The sequence below is a fragment of the Micromesistius poutassou genome (genome assembly GCF_964030765.1).
Source record: "Micromesistius poutassou genome assembly, chromosome: 6".
Lineage (NCBI taxonomy): Eukaryota > Metazoa > Chordata > Actinopteri > Gadiformes > Gadidae > Micromesistius > Micromesistius poutassou.
Window position 1 is genome coordinate 3496210 of NC_140276.1, and position 24155 is coordinate 3520364.

The 24155-nt window shown below is 48.5% G+C and overlaps 1 protein-coding gene across 2 annotated transcripts in view; it reads right to left on the minus strand.

Annotated features, from left to right (window-relative positions):
• atp8a1 (ATPase phospholipid transporting 8A1) overlaps positions 1-24155 on the minus strand; it is a 102705-nt gene that overhangs the window by 37072 nt on the left and 41478 nt on the right. For both annotated transcript variants that reach the window (XM_084469966.1, XM_084469965.1), the window contains 9 exons: positions 22895-22967; positions 16751-16856; positions 14891-14973; positions 13728-13777; positions 13120-13189; positions 12522-12606; positions 11512-11651; positions 8088-8226; positions 4926-4990 (listed from right to left, as the gene is read on the minus strand). In XM_084469966.1, the coding sequence (XP_084326092.1) occupies positions 4926-4990; positions 8088-8226; positions 11512-11651; positions 12522-12606; positions 13120-13189; positions 13728-13777; positions 14891-14973; positions 16751-16856; positions 22895-22967 (811 nt within the window). The remainder of the gene's footprint in view (positions 1-4925; positions 4991-8087; positions 8227-11511; positions 11652-12521; positions 12607-13119; positions 13190-13727; positions 13778-14890; positions 14974-16750; positions 16857-22894; positions 22968-24155) is intronic.

Genomic DNA, 24155 nt, shown 5'->3' on the forward strand with positions numbered 1-24155 from the left:
AAGGCATGAAAAGTCATTTGATGAAAGAGGCGGGGGGTGGGTTTCCTTAGGGTGAGGTTAGCCTATGGAAATGTGTGGGAAGCCAGGATTTTAACCATACCTGACAAGTAAAATAGCAATCATCAACCCAACCTTAGTATTAGTTTAAGAGTTGAACTTTGGTAAATTGCAAGGAGAGGTGGATTTGCCAGGGATTAGTGTGCACTGAGGGTAAAATGTTCCTTTTTCAACACAACTCCTGACTGCTAGGCATTAAGACTAAAGCCCTGGTACAGAAAATCTTTGTTCTACACTGATTGTGTCACAAAACATAAATAACCAAATACATTCTTTCGGGTCATTATCATTTCATACAGTATTGTGCTACAAAGCTAGACATCATGTATGATGTTCGTCAAATGGGTCTCTAAAAAGATGAAACCTAATATTTTAAGTCTACCAGTATCCTGCACCGTTTTATGCACATATTACACGCCAAGTGCAGCGTAACCAGACCGCAGTAGGTGAACGGCCCTGATTCAGTGATATATATACAGATACAGCCATGCAGGGCGATGAAAAGCTATAAATCTTAGGGTGACAATGGATTTAAGTCCAGGTACAAGACAAATGGATACCCCTACTAAACCTTGACAGAGACAAATGGGAGTGAAGACTTTAATTCATCCTGTTGTGATCTTCTTACCACATGGGAAAGACACCGGGAAATAGAGCGGTTTGATCAATACAAGCAGCTTACAACTGCATTTAAAAGCCAGACGGAGAAGCAAACACATTTTAGTGTATGACATAAGGCTTCTAAAGCAAGATGGTGCAATACTATTAAACCGTTTAAAACAACAATTCGGCTAGTATTTTGGGCCAATGTAAAGCCTTAATCAATCATTGGGGGCAGTGGAACAGCACATTTTAGAGTTCAGCCCTGGAAAATAACATGTTATTAGAACCTTATTGTCTGAGGCCACTACAAACACACACACACACACTATAACCCCAATACACATACACAAACTTGACACACACACACACACACACACAGGAGTGCGTCCCAAAACACACCGACTACGGGTTGCCCCATGTCAAGGTGTGCGTGTGATTAATAACTAATCCCGCCAGTGAAGCTCAACACATACACGGACCCAAAGCAAACACTGCATCGCTCATACCTGCCCAGGCAGTAACACCTGATGTCATGGCGCACACGCAACGCCGCACGTAAACACACGGGCACAGCTGCGAGCCGTAACCAAAGCCGGCCGTTCCAGATGGCGGGTGACCAGGACGGATGGAGGGAACGGCTCTAAATGGCGCCGGAGCGCCGGACCAAATAAACAGCTGATTGGGGCGCATACATCTCGGGGAATTAAGTAGCAGAGCTTCATCATTCTAAATGGAGGGACGGAGACAAGATAATGGCCGGCAATTATTCTCGCTTGTTTCCAATTAAGGTGTTTTCCAGAGTTTCCAAGTTTCTGAGGCGTGGTGAGGCGTTTTTTAAGGAGGGCGATGGTCGGATGGCGGGTTTAGTGTTACGGCGTTAAGGTGTGCGTTTTGTGTTTCGTGTTTGTTGCTTTTGACCTGCGTTTCGCAATAGGTCGTTTTTTTTTTTTCCCGGGGTGAGAACGGAACAATGGAGAACAGCGGGGTTAGAACCTCGTGGGACCACAGAGGACACCCCGGCTTGGCATAACACCGAGCTGAAACCCAAGCTCAGAGGAAATATTTGGACAGGGGGGCTTTTGAGTTTCACGAGGAGAGATGGCGAGAGAGAGACATCTCGATGGACAGAGAGAGAGAGAGAGGCAAAGAGAGCGCTAAACCAGAGGAGACGAGAGGTGATGGCAAGCTGTGAGAGTGTGTGCGCGTGCAAATGTGTGTAAGGCTATGCATGGGTTGCGTGACAACTATATTAAACCTTAGAACAAAGTGCAGAGAAACTCCATTTTAGTTGGCACGGCCGACTACACATGAGCACATCTGTTTAAGTGTGTGTGCGCGTGTGCGTGGGGCGCCGTGTGCTGTATGTGTGTGTGTCCGTACGGTGTACGGTGTGCACGTGATGAATGTGTGGGGAAGCAACTCTTGTGTGGTCGGCGCACAACCTATACATCACACATTGCGATAAGCACAGTTTACCACAGCGGCCATTTTCTCAAGCGCGGGGTAGCCACTTCTCCCCCTAATTTCAAGTGAGGAATTCCCGTGCTAATGCTACGTGTCTCCGGGCCAAAGCCTCTTTTGTTATGGTTATAATCGAGCGGTTTAGCCTACGTGTCTCCCCAGTGTTTGGGCCCGGGAGTAGGGGATGTTCCGGGGCATCTGTCGCGAGCGCCCTACGGAGACCGAGGGAGGCTCCGTTGCGTTGTTGATACAGGCGCTGAGTGATGCAGCCGGCCCAGACCTGACAGCCAAGACGGGGGGGACGGGGGGGACGGGGGGGGAGGATCATCTGATGGGAGGCCAGCGGGGCCATCGCGTGTTCCCCCTTGTTTGACGCAGACCTGCGGTGCCCCGCGGACAGACGGTGTCCGATAAGAGACTCACACACGCACGGAAGCCGACGCACGGAGGCTCGGAGCGGGTACACACACACAGAAACACACACACACACAGAAACACACACCTCTACACCGGCCGGAGGCATAACGCTGATGTATTGTACAGCCGGTCTCGAGAGAAGCACAAGCGCGCGCGCGCGCACACACACACACACACACACACACACACGCACACACACACACACAGCGAGGGTGGATGGGCATCGGGGGAATCACCTGTTGCTAATGTATAAAAGCTAAAAGTCAGTTTGGCGAAGTACCAAGACCCTGTTGAACATTCTGGAACAACACCTCTTCACCGGACTCCTGATAAACTTCTAAACGATAAATACAACACCAAACGTATGACTAAATTTGGATATAACAGTAGTTATTGCACCTTTATGTTCTGTAAACACCAAGCCCTTTCATTCCCTATTAGAGCGCGGCATGATTCAAGAAGCCGTCTGGATAATAAAGCTCTGCCTAATGACCGGAGTCCACCTTGGGTCCACCTCTCTGGGGACCCAGGCCGGTCTGATGATTCAGTGCAGGGGGGAGAAGACTCCACCGGGGCTTAAATCACCGAGAAGCTGAGCCTTCCTTGATAAGCATTTCTAAACACACACTCTGGACGAGGGGGGGTGGGGGGGGGCGGTGTGGGGGGGGAGCGGGGGTCACGCTCCGATTACGTTACGGGCCGGGCTTTTTTAGCAACGTGAGAGCACCCCAACCGCCACGGCTGCGGGGGCCGCTGGCGCGGGCCCTCTGTTGTTCGTCGAGGACCCCCGCTTAGTCTCGCAAGAGGGGTTCCAGTGTTTGCGCGGTAACAAACAGTCTCGGTACGGGCGTCTGTGCAGCCGCAGGAGAATGGGAGCTGACATTTCAAAGGCCTCCCCCCCCCCCCCCCCCGTGCTGGTGGAACCGAGGCCCCGGGCCCCCGCGTTTCACCCTCCACTCCATTCATCATACCTAACGACCGGCTGAAGGCCGTCCGTCATCGGACCCCCGGCCCTCAGACCCCGCCGCTGCTCGACTTCCCCGCCTCGCCGCCACCCTCTCCTCCTCAGCCCCTCGCTGACGTTTCTTCACCATCACCCCCGCCACATCCACCACATCCACCTCCCCCGCCACATCCACCACCCCCACCACCCCCACCTCCATCCATGCACTCTGGTTTTTTTTTTCCTCCCCCTGATCCTGGTCCAAACAGGAGGGACTGGAGGGGGTTCCCTCCCCCGCGGAGAGAGAGAGGCCCTCATAGCTCCACATCTTAGGGCCCGCTCCACAGCAGAGGATGAGCTGCTCCTGTCTGAGGTGGACAGCAGGTGTCCCACTGTCCGGATCGTGAGAAGCACTGATTCTTCTGTCGGGACGTGATGGCTCTCTCTCTCCCGAGGCCTCTCGCCGCCGCGTCTGGCCAGTTGTCTTCTTCAATCTTAACAAAAGGAGAGCTACTGGCCGTTCTCCAGTGGAAGTCTCCACAGGAGGACGCAACGTGATATATTTAGAGACACACGCACGGGAAATACTTTGTGTCATCGAGAGACGTTTAGAAGACCAGAAGTACGAAAACCGTAAGGTCCGGAAACCAAGGCCAACACCAAGGCCAAGATGAAAGAATAGAAATTGGTACATTTTTGTCCAAGTTCACGTTTAGAACATTTTACAGATACACCGTATCATATCCATATTTGGTGTGAAACTGTTTGTGTTTGGTTTTGTTTAAAGAAGTCTGTTTTGGTTAAGTTGCACATTCATTCCTCACAGTGACCTTCACGGTCGCCAATGGAGCATCCAAGACAATAATAAATTAAATTGATTTGAATTGTATTATTCAAAAGAAGAAATTAAAAAATACGAAAACATTAAAAAATACGAAGGAAAGAAAAAAATAATGAAGTACATAATGGCTGCCCCCAGCAACCTCCCTCACCAACCACCACAGGAGTTCTCGGTGTACAACAAGCGAACAATGAAGGTTAAAAATGCAGTTTAGTGGCATGTTGAGCCTGTTCATGTATCCTTTATTAGTTGAGCGCTAAGTCAACCTATTGCCTATTGTATGTTACGGGTGACACCATCTAGTTAACAAGGTGTGACTTGTTAACAAAATGGACATGGACAGGTTGGAGATACATTGACCTTTGAACTGAACCAAAACCAAGACTAAACCTTGGATGAGATTGACACCACAAAGAGTTAAATCACACTTCTAATATGGACCCAAATCAAGCATTAATTTAAGCCTGTATGTGATGTAAAAAAGTCTTTGAACAATGCTGAACTGATTGCTTAGTGAGGGTGTTTCAAGAAGAGTACTTCAAGGTACTTCAAGAAAAGTTTCGCAATTAAAACGTGAAGTAAACCAAATGATAAACAACTTACATCCAGACTGTCCTCGTTGATAACCAGCATGCCCATGTTTTTGGTCAGCAGTCTGCAAGAATGTCCTGCAACAAGGAAAGAAAGGAAGAAAGACGAATGTGATTTGGTCGACAGACAGATCACCATGATATACCAATTTAAACCCCAAAATGACCTTAATCAAAGCACAAACAAGCCGATATATATCACGAGTAAACCAGGAAAAAAACGCGTGGGAGCAGCATGCTACACAGCGTTTCAGTTAAGCTCCATAACCTGGAACCAGCTCCTTGGGACCCGGCTTTACAGCTCGAGATTTACAAGAGGGTCGTTCGTTTCCTGCTGGAGAAGGCAGTTACTGCCCTGTTGGACCCCCTGGGGGGAGGTCACCCCTAGCTGGGGCGGGTGCTCGGGTCACGGGCAGGGTGGCAGGCTCCTAGGGACTCCCATGGGTGGGGCAGAACAACACCACAACTCCAGCCTGACCCCAGGTTAATGATAAGTGTAATCCCTTGAAGATATTGCATGTTTGAGTCATGAGTTATGGTATTTGTGTCACCTGTAAATGTCTGTGGTGTGTGTTGTCCATGTGCTGTCTGACAACTGCTCATGCTGCAGAAAGCAATGCCTTTCAGGACATCAGAGTTTTGCCTGAATCTGAAGCAGGACAGCTTTCCCCTTTCACTGGGCACTGGGTTTTGAGGCAGGACCTCAAAATTTGCTGTTTTTAGCACTCATGTACCGTCGCCGCAGAGATGAATGTATCTTTGTATCACATGTATCATTATTAATACTTCCGAGGGCTTGCTCAACACAGCTCCTTTGTAAAGACTATTTTTAGTTTGCGTTCTATTTCAAGTCGCCTCTAAACGTTGTTTTTCTGGAAAAAACAGACAATATTTGGGCAGCATTTAAGGGGGACGACCTGGTCTGCACGCACACAGTAGCCCCTAAACGCCATTCCCAGTGCGAGCAACGCACACAGAGAAGGTCACCCAAGACCACATCACGCGCACGCCGGGCCCCGTCCCGCACAGAGCGGGACCTGTAAGAGGAAACACACGCCCGGGAACTTCCCGAGTCAACACCAGACGCTCCAGAGCTCTGGTCCGGGCCAGATTGTTTTCCCAAGTTCCTAACAAGTAAACTTCCCTAAGAATATTCTCCACGGGGTGGAATCATGTCCGTCCCATCACGATGCGGCTAGCCCGAAGGGTCAACGCCTGCTCATTTAATTCAAGCTCCATCACACACCCTGCGATCGCCACAACACAACACAACACAAACACAGCTCCCAGAGGAGTTGGAGAATGTTTAAGCGCGACACACAACAGTGTCACACAACAACCTCCCGTAGTTCCCTATGGGGGGGGTCATTAATGATACAAATCAGAGGCACAGTGGGAGCTCCAAAAGGCTGCCAAGGAGTTGGGTTTGCGGGCCAGGACAGGACAGCAGGCAGAAAGGAAGGAAGCTGTTCAGGGAATAGGTGTGCAGGTAAGGAGGTGCACACGTACAAAGAGGGAGGGGGTAGTAATAGTGTTGGCAGTTCAGACGGCATTTATCCCTGTTGAGAGGCGGAGAGAACCCCCCCCCCCATGGTGATCATGCCCTCGGGCCAAGAACCACCCTGCTTGTGCCAACTCCTCATTATGTCATATCTCTAAACAATGGGAGTTCATCAACAAGCTCACCGATTGGCCAGTATCCTTTGATCAGGTTTTCACAGAGCCATAACACAGCCATCCCAAAGCTCGGACGTCTCATTCAGAGGTAACGTTATTTTTCGAGTCGACAAGTTGACAAAACCGGGTCATAGGCGAGGACTAATGGATTTGAGCGAGACTAAAAGCCATTGTCGTTTTTGGCAGGACCGAAGTCGGTTATCAACGCTAACCTATGTCTTCTACTCCCATCATTAGTGTGACAGCCCGCTGTCTCGGGCGGATTTCGGGGGGGGGTGGGGGGCCAGAGAGATAATGTAGAACCAACCAGATGTTACTGGGCCGACCCACCGCGGCCCGAGGTGAGTCGTGAACCTTGGCGTTTGGGGAACATCTTTCAACACGCGAAAGGGTAAAAAAAAATAAAAAAAATAATAAATAAAAAGCTAAGTCAACACCGAGCACAGCTTCCACACAGCAGCGCAGTCAAATCGGCCCGGCCCGTAAAAAAAGCATTGAAAAACACCACTTCCCCCTCCTGTGTGTGTGTGTGTGTGTGTGTGTGCGTGTGTGTGTGTTTCTCTGGAGGACCTCCTCCACCATCTGGGCACGGCGGGGGCACAAAGAGCCGATTCAGGCCGGGCCCGAGGAGGTGGCTGGCCGCACGACGGCGGTCCTTCCCAGTATTTAATGTTTTAACCCACCACTCTTTTAACAGGTCGTCCGCTCTCAGGGATAACCTCGCTTGTTGCAGTTTGCGCTAACTCGCCCACATCTGAGGGGTATTAAGAGGCCGGCCCTTACAGTGGGAGTGGAGGTGCACACACCGCCGCTCAGTCAGTGTGAGTTCTGCCGGGCGCTTTCCCTTTTTTTTTCTCCGAGGGGATGCAGGGGGTGGGTGGGGGGGTGGGTTGGGGGGGGGAATACCCTAGGCTCAATCCTGTAGAACTGCTGGATATGTAAAGAAAGGTAAGGGGTGTGTGCTTGTGTGAGTGTGTGCGCGCCTGATTGCACGCGTACGTGTGTGAGTGTGTGCGCCTGTGCACGCACATGTGTGTGTGTGTGTGTAGGGGGTTGTCTGTGTACATACGGCGTGTTATTTAATCTCGACGTCAGTCAGTATGCTCGTACATCACGGCGCATTCTCAGACGGATGTTTCTGTCGGAGGGGTCTGACGGGGAGAGGGATTTGGGGGGGGCGGGGGGGCACTCTGCTGCCTTGTCAGGTGTTTGCCCCCCCCCGCCACCGGGGGGGAATGCCCCCTAGGATTTGAAGTAAGGCCCTGATTGATTTTCTGAGGGTCCTGCTCAGATGAACCACTTCACAAAACCTGGATTTGGTTAAAACAAAGTGGGAACCTTTAATATATATATATACAGAGTATAGGATGTAAGAATAGATTGTTTCATCCTTTTTCGACATTTTCAACCTCTTCAAGGTGAGTCTACAAGAGCAACCTAAGCTCCATAGAGGGTAACTCACTCACCCCCCCCCCCCCCCCGCCGCCTCTTCTCTTACCAATATTGATGGCAGTCTCCTGCTTGTCCCCCGTCAGGATCCAGATCTTGATGTCCGCCTTGATGAGGGTCTCGATGGTTTCGGGCACCTTGTCCTGCAGCTTGTCCTCTATGGCCGTGGCTCCCAGGAGCAGCAGGTTCTGTGAACGCGGAGGTAAAGGTAAACAACGGCGGCTAGGTGGGGGGAACCACAGAGGGGTCTTTACAGCGTCATGTGTCACTGAAGCATTGGCACCGGGCCGGCAGGACTGTGTCACTCAGTCAGGGCGGTGATTTTCATCCAATCAGCTGCGCTTGTTTTTTCCAGTCACCAGGTTTTGAGCTTGGTTTGAGCGAGGTCAGAAGGGGGAAGATCAATGCAGGTTTAAGCAGAGACTGCACAATCGCACGCACGCACACAAACACACACACACACACACACACACACACACACACACACACACACACACACACACACACACACACACACACACACACACACACACACACACACACACACATATATATTAAAGCAGGCACACAAGCGCACATTTGGGACCACAAACACACACATATACAGCTGCACACAGACACACACAGAAAACCAACCACTCCACACATGGGCACACACACACAATACCACTGCCCCACAAAGGTTGCGTACACACACACACACACTTATTTGTGTACACTCTGCATAGAGTCATATTGAACAGATTGATTTATGCGTAGATAAGCTCCTAGGACTAGATCTTCTTAGTTCTTCCAAGGCTTTTGCTGAATTCATAATTGTATTGATCGAGTTAGTGTGCCCATAAATTTGTTTAAACAGGGAATGTTGTAGGATATCTGTACATGAATCGACTTGGTACACAAATCCTGTATTTTAGGCATCCAATGCTTTAAATGCAGTACATTTAGAAGAAACTAAAGTTTCCTTCATAAAATATCAAAAAGGGTGAACAACGTGCGTCATTTTTATCATAAAATACACCTCTGTAAAGTTTTGGCCAACATAATCTTTCCGTCTGGATCTAGTTAGCGGGACTGAACAGTGACACTCAATTCATCAGACTTCAACTTGAATCTAGTGCGCCACCTTGTGGTACAGCCACTGATCTCACACACACACACACACACACACACACACACACACACACACACACACACACACACACACACACACACACACACACACACACACACACACACCAACCGCCGGGCTCTTTAGTGTCTGTAAAATCACGTTCCCATATCCAAAGTTTGGACGTTTGAAACTTTTAGGTTGGGAATCATAAACCTCTCCCGAAAGTTAGTGCGGTAATGTGTTACACAACGCCCGGCATCTCCCTCGCCCCCTCCACCACTACTTCCCCCGGAGAGCTTTTACGTGAACTTTATGATTGATGGCGTCCATTTGTGTCGGTGGAAGCCTTGAGGGGCCACTAGGAGCCGCGCCAGGGGCCCTGATTTACGAGGCCGGCCACACATGTTTGACCAGCGCGTCCACATCAGACGGTGCTCACAGGGAAGCAATTGTACTTCCTGCCCTGTGCTAGCTGGGAACACCGACACACACACACATGCACTCACTCACGCAGCACACACACACAACCACAATAACATGCACACTTACAGTGCGCACTTGTGCGTGCACATCGCCGTGTGCACACACACACGCGCAGATGTGCACACGCACACACATACACATGACAAAATACACACACACACACATCTCAACACGAACACACACAAACAAACACACACTGACATGAACACCCACGTACGCAAACACAGACCAACACACACGCAAACCAACCAGCACACACACACACAGACAAACCAAGAAGCATGGTGGCACAGTACACACACACAACATAAACACACACGCACCGAAAAACACACAGCGGCATGAACGGTCACACACACAACAAAAACACACACACACACACACACACACACACACACACAGATACACACACTTCTAAGCGTGTTTAGGTTTCCGTGCGTGCTGACGTGACGGCCACTAATGACTCGGGGGGTCCTGACAAGGGGGTTCCACCGAGGGGAGCCCGTTTGATGTGAGCGGTTCATGTTGACTGGGCTCATTCAAAACGGAAGGCTCTGCTGAAAGGTAAACATGGGATTAGGAGGAAGCTCACAATGGAAGGGAAACAGGCCCACATGCCACGGAGGAGGACCGAGGACCCAGAGTGCCGGCGGTCGGCGGGGGACGAGAGGGCTGACGAGTTGCTGTGTTTTGAACCGGGTGAGGGAAAAGGTCCCAGTGGGCCGGCGTGGAAGTCTTTGATGGAGCAGAACAACTGGAGTCGGTTGCAATTGAAGCCTGTGTAGCGTGGAGGCTTCTACGATCTCATTTGTTCCCCAGTGCTGATGTACTTTCTAAAGCCATGAACCTAGTATAAACAGTATAATGATGTTTAATCTAGCAGAAGTAGCCCTGCATCTAAAAGGGCTGTGTTGGACGATCAATCACCATTTCTTTATCCGTACTCTAGCTATCTATATTTATCTCTCTCCGCATCCATCTATCCGTTTCATAATCTATTCATCCCTCTCTCCATTGGTTTATTATCTATTCATCTCTCTCCATCCGTCTATCTGTCTGTGATCTACTCATCCATCTCTCAGTCTATCCCTCTGTAAACTACCCGCGTATCTCTCCATCATCTATATTAGCCATAATCTAGCCATCTATGCATCTCTCCATCCGTCGTCCGTCTGTTTAGTGCAGACGCATGGGGAGATGGATGGATAGGATGATGGAAGGGTCGAAGGTTAGATTAGAGACTTCTTGGCTTTACATTTACATTTACATTTAGGGGAATTTGCGGACGCTTTTATCGAAAGCGACTTACGAACATTCATTCACACACTCACACACCGACGGCGGAGTGGAGGAGCCGGGGATCGAACTAGCAACCTTCCGGTTACCAGTCAACCCACTCTACCTCCTGAGCTACTGCCGCCCCCAGAGGCTCTATACATCTCTACTCTAACCCTCCGCCCTTCCATCACATCTTATATCTCCATCTATGTCGTTCTTGCAAACTAAAGGGCTGATTATGGTCCCACGTTCACGCAACGCAAGGGGGTTACGGACCCCCTTGCGTCCTTGCGGACCCTCCTTGCGTCCACCGCGAGGGCCTGACGTGCGCCTCCCAAAACTTGTAACCTTCCATCAAGGCGACGCACCAGCAAGGGCTGTGATTGGTCCGTTTACTAAAACCGGACGCAGAACCAAAACAGGATCACGACTGCGTCGAAGCGCCTGCGTAGTCCTTGCGTTGCGTCGACGTGTAACCATAATCATGCCCTTTACAGGCAAATCAGCAGCGATCCCCCCCCCCCTCCACCTGTTACTGCTACCTGTGTGTGTGTCCCCCCCCCCGTGTGTACAGTGTGCATGGGGTGTCGTGGCCCACCTTCTCTATGAGCTCGTACGTCTCTTCCATCTTGAGGGAGCGGTTCTGCAGCGAGGTGGAGGCCCTCTGGTGCACCTCCAACCACTGCTGGTAGGTCGACTCGCTGACCTCTGCCACCGCGAAGCACAGGGTGCGCAGCCCTGCAACCACAGCGTTTACATTGACGCTCAGCGCTACGAGGAAAAATGGCGAAAAATGGCGGCATGCGCAAGTCCAAATAGTGAATGGACAAAGCGAAAAGTTGCAGAGTAGCTATAGGAATCTGACCGTGATGCCTAATAGGGTTTATTTAATTGTTAATTGTTAATTGGAGTGGTACTCAAATGTAACACATCACACACTATGTAAAGTATGCGCTGAAAGTGCGTAAGTCAGCAGAAAATATGTTCTCGGTAGAGATGATCTGGTGGTCTTCAGATCATTATTGAAGATGCTTTTGCAGACAACTCTGGTACAGAAGCATTTACATTTGAATGAAAAGAGCATACTTTTAAAGAGTATCCAAACCATTAACCAAATAGCAATTGCACTGAGCAACACAAAATGGCTACTAAATACAAAAAATAAATATTTCACATATGCTGTTGCACACCCTGTTTTGGCCTACATCGGCCAGTTCTGACTACGTCATTGTAAAGGACTAACACAAGAGGGCAGTATTATCCCAGATGTGAAAACAGCCACGGTTCATCATGCCTACATTATCTAATGCAGATTCTCTAGGAGCTTGGCTTTATAACAGCCACTCCTTTAAGATTCTCCTTTACGTTGTCTTTCGTTTTGATTTGTATCATTTGTTAATTTACGATCAAACAAAACAATGACAAATACACCAAGCAACCTAGACCTAAAACTCAAATTCAGTCGACCAGGGATTGGTCTATAGGTTTCTGGGAGTTAACTGATACATGGGATGCATGCTAATGAGATGAATCTTAAAAAAAAAAAAAAAAAAAAACTGAATGTAGTTCTTATTGTTGGTCTACAGGGGGCGCCGTTTCCCCACTCACCCTCGGTGGCAAACGTTTCCAGGTGCTTCAGTGTGATCTCTTTGTACCTGGAGCTGTCGGCGAGGCGGTCATAGACCACAGTGTCCTGAAGAGACAACACACCAACGTTGGCTACTCACACACCAGGAAAAACATGAATCAAGAAATGAATGAATGAATGAATGAACCAACGAATCGCCCGGTCTTACAGAACAGTGCTATCAGGTTCAGGAAGGAGGTTACGGTGGAGTCGGAAAAAACGCACAATAAGCCCTGACGACGGATCGCTGCTCCATGTGGCGCAGTGCGAGTGTTTGATCTAGTGGGAGAGATCCTACATCTCCTGTTTTAAATAGCGATGTCGTTGACACTGATCTAAGTACCAGGGCTGAAACGATATGTTGTGCTGCACGATTCCTTAAATATGTTTCCGGTCAAAAAAAAAGCGATATTTCAAAACGCTGATCTTTTATGTCCACCGCTGACGGGAGGTGTGGGAGGGGAGGGGGGGGGGGGGGGGGGGAGGAGGAGGAGGGAGGGAGGGGCGGGGAGGAGAGCGTTTTCCGACGAGGGGCGACAGTCTGTCATGCCGTTGCCATGGAGAGAGACAGGCACTCACGGCTCCTTTGCAGTACAGGCGGATCTTTCCGGACGGGGTGCGTATGATGACCGACATCCTCTTCCTCGTGCTGAGGAAGAGAGAGAGAGAGAGAGAGAGAGAGAGAGAGAGAGAGAGAGCGAAAGAAAGAAAGAAAGAAAGAAAGAGAGAGAGATGAGGTACAAAGAAACAGAGAGCGCCACAGATGGTTAGAAACAGATAAAAAGGGAGTGATACAGTGATATCAGGGATGCAGAAAGAGAAGGGAGGGGGGTGGTGGGTGGTGAGAGACACAGAGAGAGAGAGCAAAGGTGTTACCACCACTAAAGCTAAGCTAATTATCACCTCGAGCAGGCAAAATGTAAGACATGACGCCTCAAACACAACCCTGCTGGTTTTCCTTTTAACTCGTGCTGGAGTCATCGCGTATTAACAAATGTGGCAAAACAATACATACTGTCAATATATATTTTCTATACATTATGACATTTTTTTGTAATAAAATAACAGCTTCTATCGTCATCATCATCATAGAATCGCCATGGAAACGTTCATATTTGCATGAACAAGCGGAGTGTATGCTACGAGGCCAGCGCCTCACAGAGGTAACCCATCGGTACGGTGCATACCTTGTGAACTCCAGCACATGTAGCAGTTCATACTTCTCCTCCTTCCCGATCTAAAAAACACAGAAACATCGGTGCAAGCATCAGGAAAGGGTAGTCTTAAAGGGCGCACACACACACACACACACACACACACACACACACACACACACACACACACTTACCCAAACAGGCTTCAGTTTAAACTTTTTAGTTGTAACAGTTAAAAATCGGTCTTTCAATCAGTCACCGCAACTGGCGACGTATGAAGAGAACGGAAGCAACGCGGTAAAGCGGGTGAATTAATTATCTTAATTGAAAAGTGAATTAATTCTCTTAATTGGAAGCGGACTGCTCAGCGCAGTCGAGGGGCCGATTAAGGAGACGGCGCGCAGCTCGAACGCCAGAACTTAATAGGAAGGTTAACAAAACTGACCCGCGCCGCGGAGACAGAGCGCCCGGCCGCCGGCTATAATAAGCAAATGGTTCTGGTCTTCCGGCCTTTACCTTATTACCCTGAGGTGCAGTCGCCCCGTTAGGCAATTAAAAAGCACAAGACACCGGGCTGACCTTAAAGCGTTCGGAAGACACACAGCCCAACTAACGTCATCATTTAATCATGGGATTTGCAGGTAGCTTTCTCTTTCCGTCACTTTCCACTAATGGGGCCGCCGCTTGCAGAGCTGTGCTTTTGGGGTGGACACACTGCCTTGGAGGCAGTGTGTAGATTAGATTCCGGACGAAAACCTGGGTAAGACCCGAGCATGTGACTTTACACAATGCCCTTGATTGTTCAATCCGATTACGCGCTAATGCTGTGGAATAGCGACAGTGAGAGAGCAATAGACGTTCCTCCTGACATTTAGCGAAACAGAACATTTCTGAACAATACCATTCGGGCAGTGGGAGGTTTTCCACGGGGCATGACAGGCCTCCTTAGTTTCAACACGATTGCCCTTTACACTCACGGGCCACAGCCAACGCACAAAGACTCCTATTATTCGCCATTGCATTGTCGGGCCGCCATCATTTCCCCGGATAGAAACACATTCATCTTTAAGCACATGTCGTTTGGTACGACATGACATGCTTACAGCCTCAGCATGGGAAGCCCCAGCGGTACTCAAACCCCCTGACCCCCCCCCCCCCCGCCCCGCCCCCCCCCTCCGTTATAATCGCAGTCTCACCGAGTCCAGGATGACAGTGTCGGGGGTCCGGCCCGTGAACACGAAGCCCAGGTTGCGTGCGGCCCTCACCAGAGCTCCCTCGTCTGGGGGAGGAAACCCGGACAGAGACACCCAGGGAGAGAGAGAGAGAGGACACATTCAACACGTCAGGGGACGTCACAAACAGGTAAAGGCGCAAGGACACTTTCTGGTCCACGATACTGTGTTTTGTCGTTTACTGGCCCACTAGGCACGATGAGGGGGGTCACACAGACCACAGAGACTGCTCCGGCGAAATGTTCCAGCACCTCTCTCCACAGTGTAACTCTTCTGAGAGTCATTACTGTTCTCAGTCACGGTAGAAAAAAAGCGGCACTGCCTTTTTGTTTTCGGTCAAACATTAATGGAGCGTCGTTATTGTCGCTACCAGTGTAGTGGCTAGGGTGCTCAACTCCCAGCACAGTGGTCCTTCTGCGTGTGGTCTCCGATGACTCTAGCCTACCTGAGTGGCCACCTTCAGCAGGATTCAACCTTTGATAACCCCTACCTGCGTCTGTATTCACTACTCAGTATGGTGTTAGTAGGAACGACGTATTCAAATAGATCCCATAACACCTTTTTTCTCCCTGCACCTACACCCTGCAGGCTGTACCTGGGTTTTTATTCTTGGAAAAGATCCATTTGCATTTGCATTACATTTGATAGTAAATATAGCATTCTTTTTTGTTGTTTTTATTAAATAGTGTTGCTTTGTGCATTCAGTTTTCCATTGCAATGTTTCCCATTGATGTTTTGTGTTACTTGACGTTTGCTATAAATACACACTGGAAGCAAAAGCAGCATTGATGACGTTTTCTTTCCACTGTTTCCCACTGGCCAATGCCTTCTTGCAGTAATAATTGTGTACAAAGGGGTGCTGTGCCCCTCTTTCTGCTATTATATTATTATTATTATTATATTATTATATTATTATTATATATAATATATAGAATATATATAATATTCTATATATTATATATATATTATATACAATATATTATTATATTATTATTATATAATATAATGAGATGATGATGAGATGATGATGAGATGTTTCACAACAGGAAATTTGATTTTCCTAAGGCTTCTTCTCGCCTCCATCCTTAATAATAATTTCCATTTCCATAAGTTATACTTAGCATCTGAATGCAGTGTTTTTCTACGGCTCACAATCGCCAGTTGTTCTTTGCATAAGGACTATAGGAAATTGCAGTTCTAAATGAAATGGGATTTCACCTTAAAGGATTGAACATCATCTGATAAACTTCTCTGGTCTGTTATGAAAGGGATAACGGCTGGACAGCTTGCTTGCGAACCAGGAACATTGCTTTTATTTGGTGTTATCCAGTTTATCAGTTTGATGTTGTCTCAAAGTCCTAATGGAGTCCCTTGAAAGTATACGTGGCAAAAATAGAGACAGACCAGAGACTAACTTTCAACTTTTACATTTTAACTTGAGACATTTGGGTTCAAGGGTTGAAACGTTTACACCCGGACTACGCTCCACCGGTGAAGGGTGGAGGAAGTGAGCAGGCTTGTTTTCATCAATTATTTCCCTCGCTCTAAGATGTCTGATCTGGTGTGAGGAGGAGGAGGAGTTGGAGAAAGAGGAGGAGAAAAAGGAGGAGAAAAAAAGGAGGAGGAGAAAAAGGAGAAAAAGGAGGAGGAGGAGGAGAAAAAGGAGGAGGAGAAAAAGGAGGAGGAGAAGGAGGAGGAGAAGAAAGGAGGAAAAGAAAGAAGGAGGGGAAAGAGAAGGAGGGGAAAGAGGAGGAGGGGAAAGAAGAGGAGGAGAAAAAGAAAGAGGAGGAGAAAAAGAAAGAGGAGGGAAGAAGAGGACTGTACCGGGAGAGGCGGCCTGGTAGGAGATGGATCCGTCAGTGTGCTCCGGTACGGCCGTGTGGCAGACAGCCATCATGGTCATGAAGTCCAGGATCACGCCCGCTGTAGGCTACACACGAGGGGAGAAAGAGAGAGAGAGAGAGAGAAGTTTGACTGGGTTTGTCTTTGGAATCGCAAATAAATGCCACAAAATGGATGAAGACATTACGCGCAGTACAGTTACAGAGTTTCTCTCACAATCAATATTCCTTTTAAGCATTTAGAAGTAGGACAAAGCAACGTGGGAACAAACTGGGCTGTTTTAGCCTAAATATGATGTTATTTACAGTGATCGAGCGTTCCCGCTGAAGAACTGCGATGCCATATATAGGTAGGGTCTTCACAGAAGCACAGAAAACTAGGCTATATAGAGACCATCGATTCGCCGTGCGCCAGCCAGGACAAGAAACTAACTAGCTTGGCCATAGTCCAAGCAGGTTTTGCCAAAAGAATGGCAGAAAGAGCCACTGAGGTGCTGGCCTGAAGCCAGTGGAGGCAAGCGGAGGCAGAGCTACTCTACAATAGGGCTCGTCTCAATACGCTCCTAGAAGCAGACACACTCTTCACTTCATCACGAACGCCTTCAGTCTGGGCATATCAAATATGGCAACGCTTGCGTCAGTCATAAAACGAATAACAAATACAACGGACAATGGACGCTGGCGACCAGCGTGACGATCACCATGACGACCGGCGTGAGGATCACCGTGACGATCACCGTTGACGACCAGCGGTTAACCGGCTGGCATCTGCTGGGGCTCAGGTCTGACAGGGCTTACAGGGTTACAGGGACCAGCGACCTGCAGCTAGTGACCTCCACTGGGGCCAGGGGTCTCCCAGCGGCCCCCCCCCCCCCTGGGGGACACTAAGTGGCGGTGACGGGTCGGCTGGCGGAGAGACGCGTCACCGGCCAGCCTCACGTGTTGGGATGTAAAAGAGCTGACTGGGACTCTGGGCGACACCGGGGGTACGTCGTGACGTCAGCCAGGCTCGGTCGGGTTTTAGATGGCTTAATAGTACGCACTTATTCCACGTCGTGTTTAGTTATAGTACTTAGTTATGTAGCATCTCATCCTAGCTATCTATGTTGTGTACGGGGAATGGGTTAACCTAGCGATTGTTGGTTCTATGAACATCCTAACTGTGCAGACAGCGATATCTTGTTTCACTTTCTTATGATGAATGTACTTATTGTAAGTCACTTTGGATAAAAGTGTCTTCTAAATGCCCTGAATGTAAATGTAAATATTAACTCGGGGTTATGATTGAAGTGGATAATCACACGTGATGATCGTAAATGCTTAAGTCTAGATAATAAGACATTACATGAAATTGGCTGTGTGGTTCTATGGCTGTGTGTGTGTGTGTGTGAGTGTGTGTGTGTGTGTGTGTCTGTGTTTCTTGTGTCTGTGTCACGGCTCATAATGAAGTCAAGTTTTGGTCTCCTACACCAACATACAACTTACACAAAGCCTTGAGTTCTACGAGTCAAAAGACGGCGCAAGGCCCTGTCCTTCCACACAATAGCTCCTCAAACAACCAAACCCTTTATGCATTACTGAGGGACGCCAGGCTTTGTGTGCATGTAGAGAACGTGGCTTTCAGCACTGTGTGCTGTGTGCCTTGGTCGCTGTTTCAATATTGGCCCCTGCCAGCAGACTCCATGAACAATGTGAGAGAGACTCGGAGAGGCCTTACTCTGAATGGAAGAACACAGCCTATTACTGACCTGGATGCTATGGCAGCCCTTTCAGCCTCTGGACAAGGCATTTAGTGTGCGTGTGTGCTTCTGATTTTGTGTGCAAATCTGCCTGTGTTTGCCTGTGTGTGTAAATGGAACAGGCCACGTAGACATGGACCTAGGCTTCAGCAGCAGTATCAGATGTGACGTTTAGCACGCCGGCAGCGGATCTGACCCCACGACCGAGGCTTCTGGGTAATGAGTGTCAGCGCCACGGTGACAGACATTCACAGCTCTGGACACGGCCGTGCTGGTAAAAGAGGAAACCGGGTCACAGAGGCAGCAATCTTTATGAAATGAAGACGCAGAGACCAACAGAGACACGCAAACACGGCTCCTGATTTCTCGCTTGATTACACGTCACGTTATGTAAAAGTAAAAAGTGCACTGTCCAACGTATCACTGTGAACACACTGTGAACCGTTTCCCAAGTATTGAGTCATTTGTTTTCATGTCAACTTCGTCAATGATTCATTTTAAATTTGACATGGCTGGAAGTATGTAGATCATTCTGGGTGATTTGTGGTGGAGGATACATTTTGGGATCAGTGCTTTTTGGGGGATTGTCTAAACAACAGTGGAGTCCTGAATGCAGTCAATGATGAAGGCGGTGTTCAAGATAAGAAAACTGACCTTTCGCGGCCAATGGTAGCAGCGACTGGGCCCAAAACGCAACAACAGGAAGGGTTTTCCGGTCTATTTACAAACTGTTAACTCCTCATCAACAGAGCACTCCACCCCGCTGACCTCGCCACTCTATTAGCCTCCACACTGAAACACGCCGTAGGCAACGCAGAAATGGTGGCCAACGAGGGTGGTTTTCACTCACCGCTTTGAGTGAAACCTTCTCACGTTCACTCGACACTCGCGCAAACAACGGGGTCAAGTGTTGGTGTTCACACGTCGGAAAAAAAAAAGGCACTGAACCAGAAACTGGCGTTTTATTTTATTATCATTTCTTTTTTAAGAGGGAAATAAACACTGACATCCCCAGACACGTAGAGAGTGTCGGCAGAATACCGACGCCGCCGCCGCCGCGCGCCGTTCAACACATCATCATTAAAACTACCTCACAGAGACCGGAACAAAACAAACGATTACAACGTAATAATTAAGACAGGCCGGGGAGACTAACGCTGATCCACAGCTAACTCGCTAATGTGTCGTTGATGTAATAACACGGCAAACAGCGATCATAACACGTCTCCACTCCCAGGGAACCGCTGTCGTACCGTAATGAGACGTGACACCCTGGGACGCAACACACACACCACAACAAAACACTGCTGGTGGTTTCCCACTTATTTGAATGTCCCGTTATATAAAGAATCGACAAGCATCCAAAAGAGTCACCGTCAACACATTGGTTTCCCCAAGTTTGTTTTCATGTTAACTTGGTCAATGGTTAATGGGTAATTTGTGGTGGAAGATATGTTTTGGGATCAGTGTTTTGAGTGACACCCTGGACTCAACACACACACACACACACACGCAACAAACACTGCTGCTAATTTCTCACTTATTTGCTTGTCTCATAATGTAAAGATAAACATTCACGGCTGGTAAATCAGCCTGATCAATCAGCACGCTGTCCCCATAGGCAGGGCTGTGTGTCCCGGGCTGAGGCCATGGCGCCGGCCATTTTGAGAGTAAACCTGCTACCAGCAAGGACTGAGCAAGTGGAGAAATAATTATTATTTCACATGTGATCTTCACATGTGAACAAGCACTGTGTATACAAAGACATGTCTGACATGTTAAACCAAAAGAGACTCAACATTATATGACTTTAAAGACCCATGTTTTGTGATTTTTTTTAATATTGTGATCCTATTGACTGCGTTTACATGGACATTAATACTCTGATATTAATCAGAATCAGAATATGACGCTGCCATGTAAACACCATTCTCCGATTGCCTTAATTAGATTATGGTCATATTCGGAATAAGCATAATCTGAATAAGGTATGTGGAGTATTCCAATCATATTCTGATTATTGAGGCACATTCTAGACATGTATACACCTTAATCGCATTATAACGTCCTTTCAGAATATTCACAGCATTTTGCGACAAGCCGACAACTGAGTCACATTATGGCAACAAACTGACTTCAGAGCTGCCAACTCCCACGGTTTCACCGTGTGACACACACGTTTGTCTGTTTACACACGCACACACGCCACACATCCAAATTCTCACGGCAAAAAAAAAAAGCAGAGACACGTTCGTTCCTTTCCAAACTCCCCGACGGTAGAGTGAGACAGCGGGAGAAACCTCAAGATCAACAATCCCGATCGCCCGCAATCCAACACTCCCCCCGTCAACAATCCCGATCGCCCACAATCCAACACTCCCCCCCGTCAACAATCCCGATCGCCCGCAATCCAACACTCCCCCCCGTCAACAATCCCGATCGCCCACAATCCAACACTCCCCCCCGTCAACAATCCCGATCGCCCGCAATCCAACACTCCCCCCCCCCCCCCGTCAACAATCCCGATCGCCCGCAATCCAACACTCCTCTCCCCTCCCCCCGTCAACAATTACACCCGCGGACCCTGCTATAAAGGTATGCATTACAAGATTCTACAGAATCTCACTCCGGCCAAACCTAAAAGTTGGCAGCCCTGTGACTTACAACGCATGTTGTTTACTCGTGACACACGAGTCTCACATTTGTTATGTTGTACGCGAGCAGATACCGTTTACGTTTCGCGAGCAGATAACGTTTAAGTTTCATATTTTCAAAGTTGTTCGTGAGCATAATAATCAATAAGAAAACCGAAATTATAGTATAGGGTGGAGCGTTGCTATGGAAATGTAACCCTTATTTTTGGTCTGGTATAAGGTGACCAGATTTCTGAGACAAAATCCGGGGACATTTTGGGTTCAGCGGTGTAAAAACCTCCAAACATGTAAAGTGTTTTTGTCATAGAAAACTAAAACGGGGACACTGCCCCGTCCCCCCTGTCGGACGGGATTGTTGACGGGGGGGGGGGGGGGGGGGGATTGCGGACGGACGGGATTGTTGACGGGGGGTGTTTGCAGTCGGACGGGATTGTTGATGGGGGGGGGGGCTGGGGGTTGCGGTCGGACAGGATTGTTGGGGGGGGGGGGGGGGGGATTGCGGGCGGACGGGATTGTTGACGGGGGGGGGGGTCCATAGAATAAGGTCCATAGTCGGGTTAAGGTTGTCCATGTAAACGCAGTCAGTATCCTATTGATAGAAGTTTCACCTTCAGGAGTCAGCATCTTATCTTTGAAATAACACACCTTAAGAAATTAAAATGGTCTTCAAATGGTTGAAGAGCGAACAAATGCATTTCTATAGTCTATAGTTCTATAGTCCACAGTCTACCTGTGGGCATCACTGAGCAAGGCGTACAATCCCTTCCTGCTCATGAATCACCCCCAAAATGAGCTATCAAAACACTAATGATCTGCAAGCTTTTGGATTAAAGTTTGTGCTAAACGATTAAATAGTAAATAGCAACTGGTCTGAACAGGCCGTGACCGCACACTATTACTAACACACTTGCAGTGTCGTTTCTGCATTTCACGAAGTGTTGGCGACATTTCTAGACGTGTTAAAACAGCAACACCTCGACAAATGCGCCAACAGCATTCGTAGAGGACCGTACAAACAAGACCATAGTGTTAAAAAAAAAAAAAAAACATTGGCAAGAATGTGTTTCTCCAAAGAATACAAGTCAGTGCTATTTGACCTTGAATTAAACATCTGAGAAGTACCAACTAGGCAGCAGCAGTCAGCCCGACACAAACACCTACACAAGGGAGCCACCACAATATATGTTGCTCTGTCGTTATAAACAATACAAGCAACCGATGTAGCTAGAACAAAGACGGAAGAAAGCAAATGTGTTTGCTCTAGAATTCGGAGGGATTGGTATTTGGTAACAACTAAACAAAGCCGGTTTGTCATTCTGCCAGCCTGGGCTAACTAGCTTGGTGTTTACACCAGCTACAAAGAACACATTCCTCAAACGCTTAACGCTTGCAATGGCGTGATGCTAACTTTGCCCTCAGTGTAGACCGTCCACCAAACACATCCTGACGTATTCAAGACAGCAGCAAGCCACCGGAGTGTGGGGCAGCTTCTGAGTCCAGAGTGCTGAGTGGAACAGTGCGGATTGTTTTTCTTTGGTCTGTGTGTTGTTCTTTTTTTAATCATCTCATTAATGTATTTATAGACCAAAAACATGCACCCTGGAAAAACCCGGCAAATCAGCAAAAGAGATTTGACAGCCCCCCCTCCACACAGACACAGACACACAGACACACCCCCCACCCCCAGCCGTCACAGTGGGGGGGGGGGGACTGGGACGCCCCGGAGTTACTTACGTGATTACTCTGGAGGTTTTCCAGTAAGCTCGGGTCATTAAACTCAGCCTCCTCTGACGATTGCGTGCTGTGCCTGGGAAAGAGAGAGAGAAGGCAGAGTCAGAACCGGCATACCCAGTTAGAGAGGGGATGGGGGGTTTAGAACACAATCACAAACAAACAAACAAACCACTATACAACATGCCAGACAACGGTATGTCCTCAAACAAGAGTCCATGTTGGGTGGGGGAAAAGTGGTGGTTAAAAAGGTAACACAGGAACATTTGGAGCATGTTGTTTTTTTTAAACCAGGTTAACCAAGGTTAACCTTAGTCAAGGAAAACATCACTGATGGCTGTATACCGATGACGATACTAAGGTAGAATACAATTTGTGGTTTCCCAACAAAGCCCTGGGTGGCTGTAGTCTGATTTGGTCAAAACATCAGGAGAAATACAGCAACATGAACGCCTAAATGGTGGAGTCTCATCCATCTCCTGAACCAGTAACACAGAGCAGGCTTCGCTTGTGTGCAACCACAATACCACACAAACACGACCGTCATTCACAACGGCTGGTTTAACAGCCCCGGCTGCAGAGAAGCAACACAAGCATTATATGCGTCTACGCGCCAGTGCACTTTGCTGCGGACCCCCCCCCCCCCCCTATGTTTCAGCTCAAAGGTTGATGGACTCTTAAGGGCGGTGCGTCTGATCTTACGCAAGTGGTGCACCGGTGGCCTGAGCTTTTTGATTTGCTAGTGGAAAATATCCGAGGGAAGGAAAAAGCGCTCAGGATGACTGCACTGCACAACAGCAGATGCCAGCAAAAAGCTGATCACAAACATGCCCGGTGCACGCCGTCGACGCATCCCGGCTCTTCAAGAAAGAAAGCGACACAGAACAAAAGCTACTAATCGATAACATGAACTATGGCAGTTGAGAATATTCTCCACAGCGCGCGAAGCCCCCCCCCCCCCCCCCCCCAAAAAAAAAACACAAATGTCATCTACAAGATGGTACGTGATGATACACTTCAAAGTAACCCGGGGCAGGTACAGTTCATCAAAATGCAGCGAGCGTGTCATGCGCGCGGGAGGGATGGGGGGGGGGTGGGGGGGGGGGGGGGAGAGAGAACAAGATGCAACATCTGCCAGATAACACAGCTAAAAACAATAATCTCAGTCATCCATCTGCCTGGGATACATGGTCTCCAGCGCACGTCTCTCTCGCCTCACGGACGGTGAGAGGGTCTAAAAATAGCCGGCGGACACTCCACCACT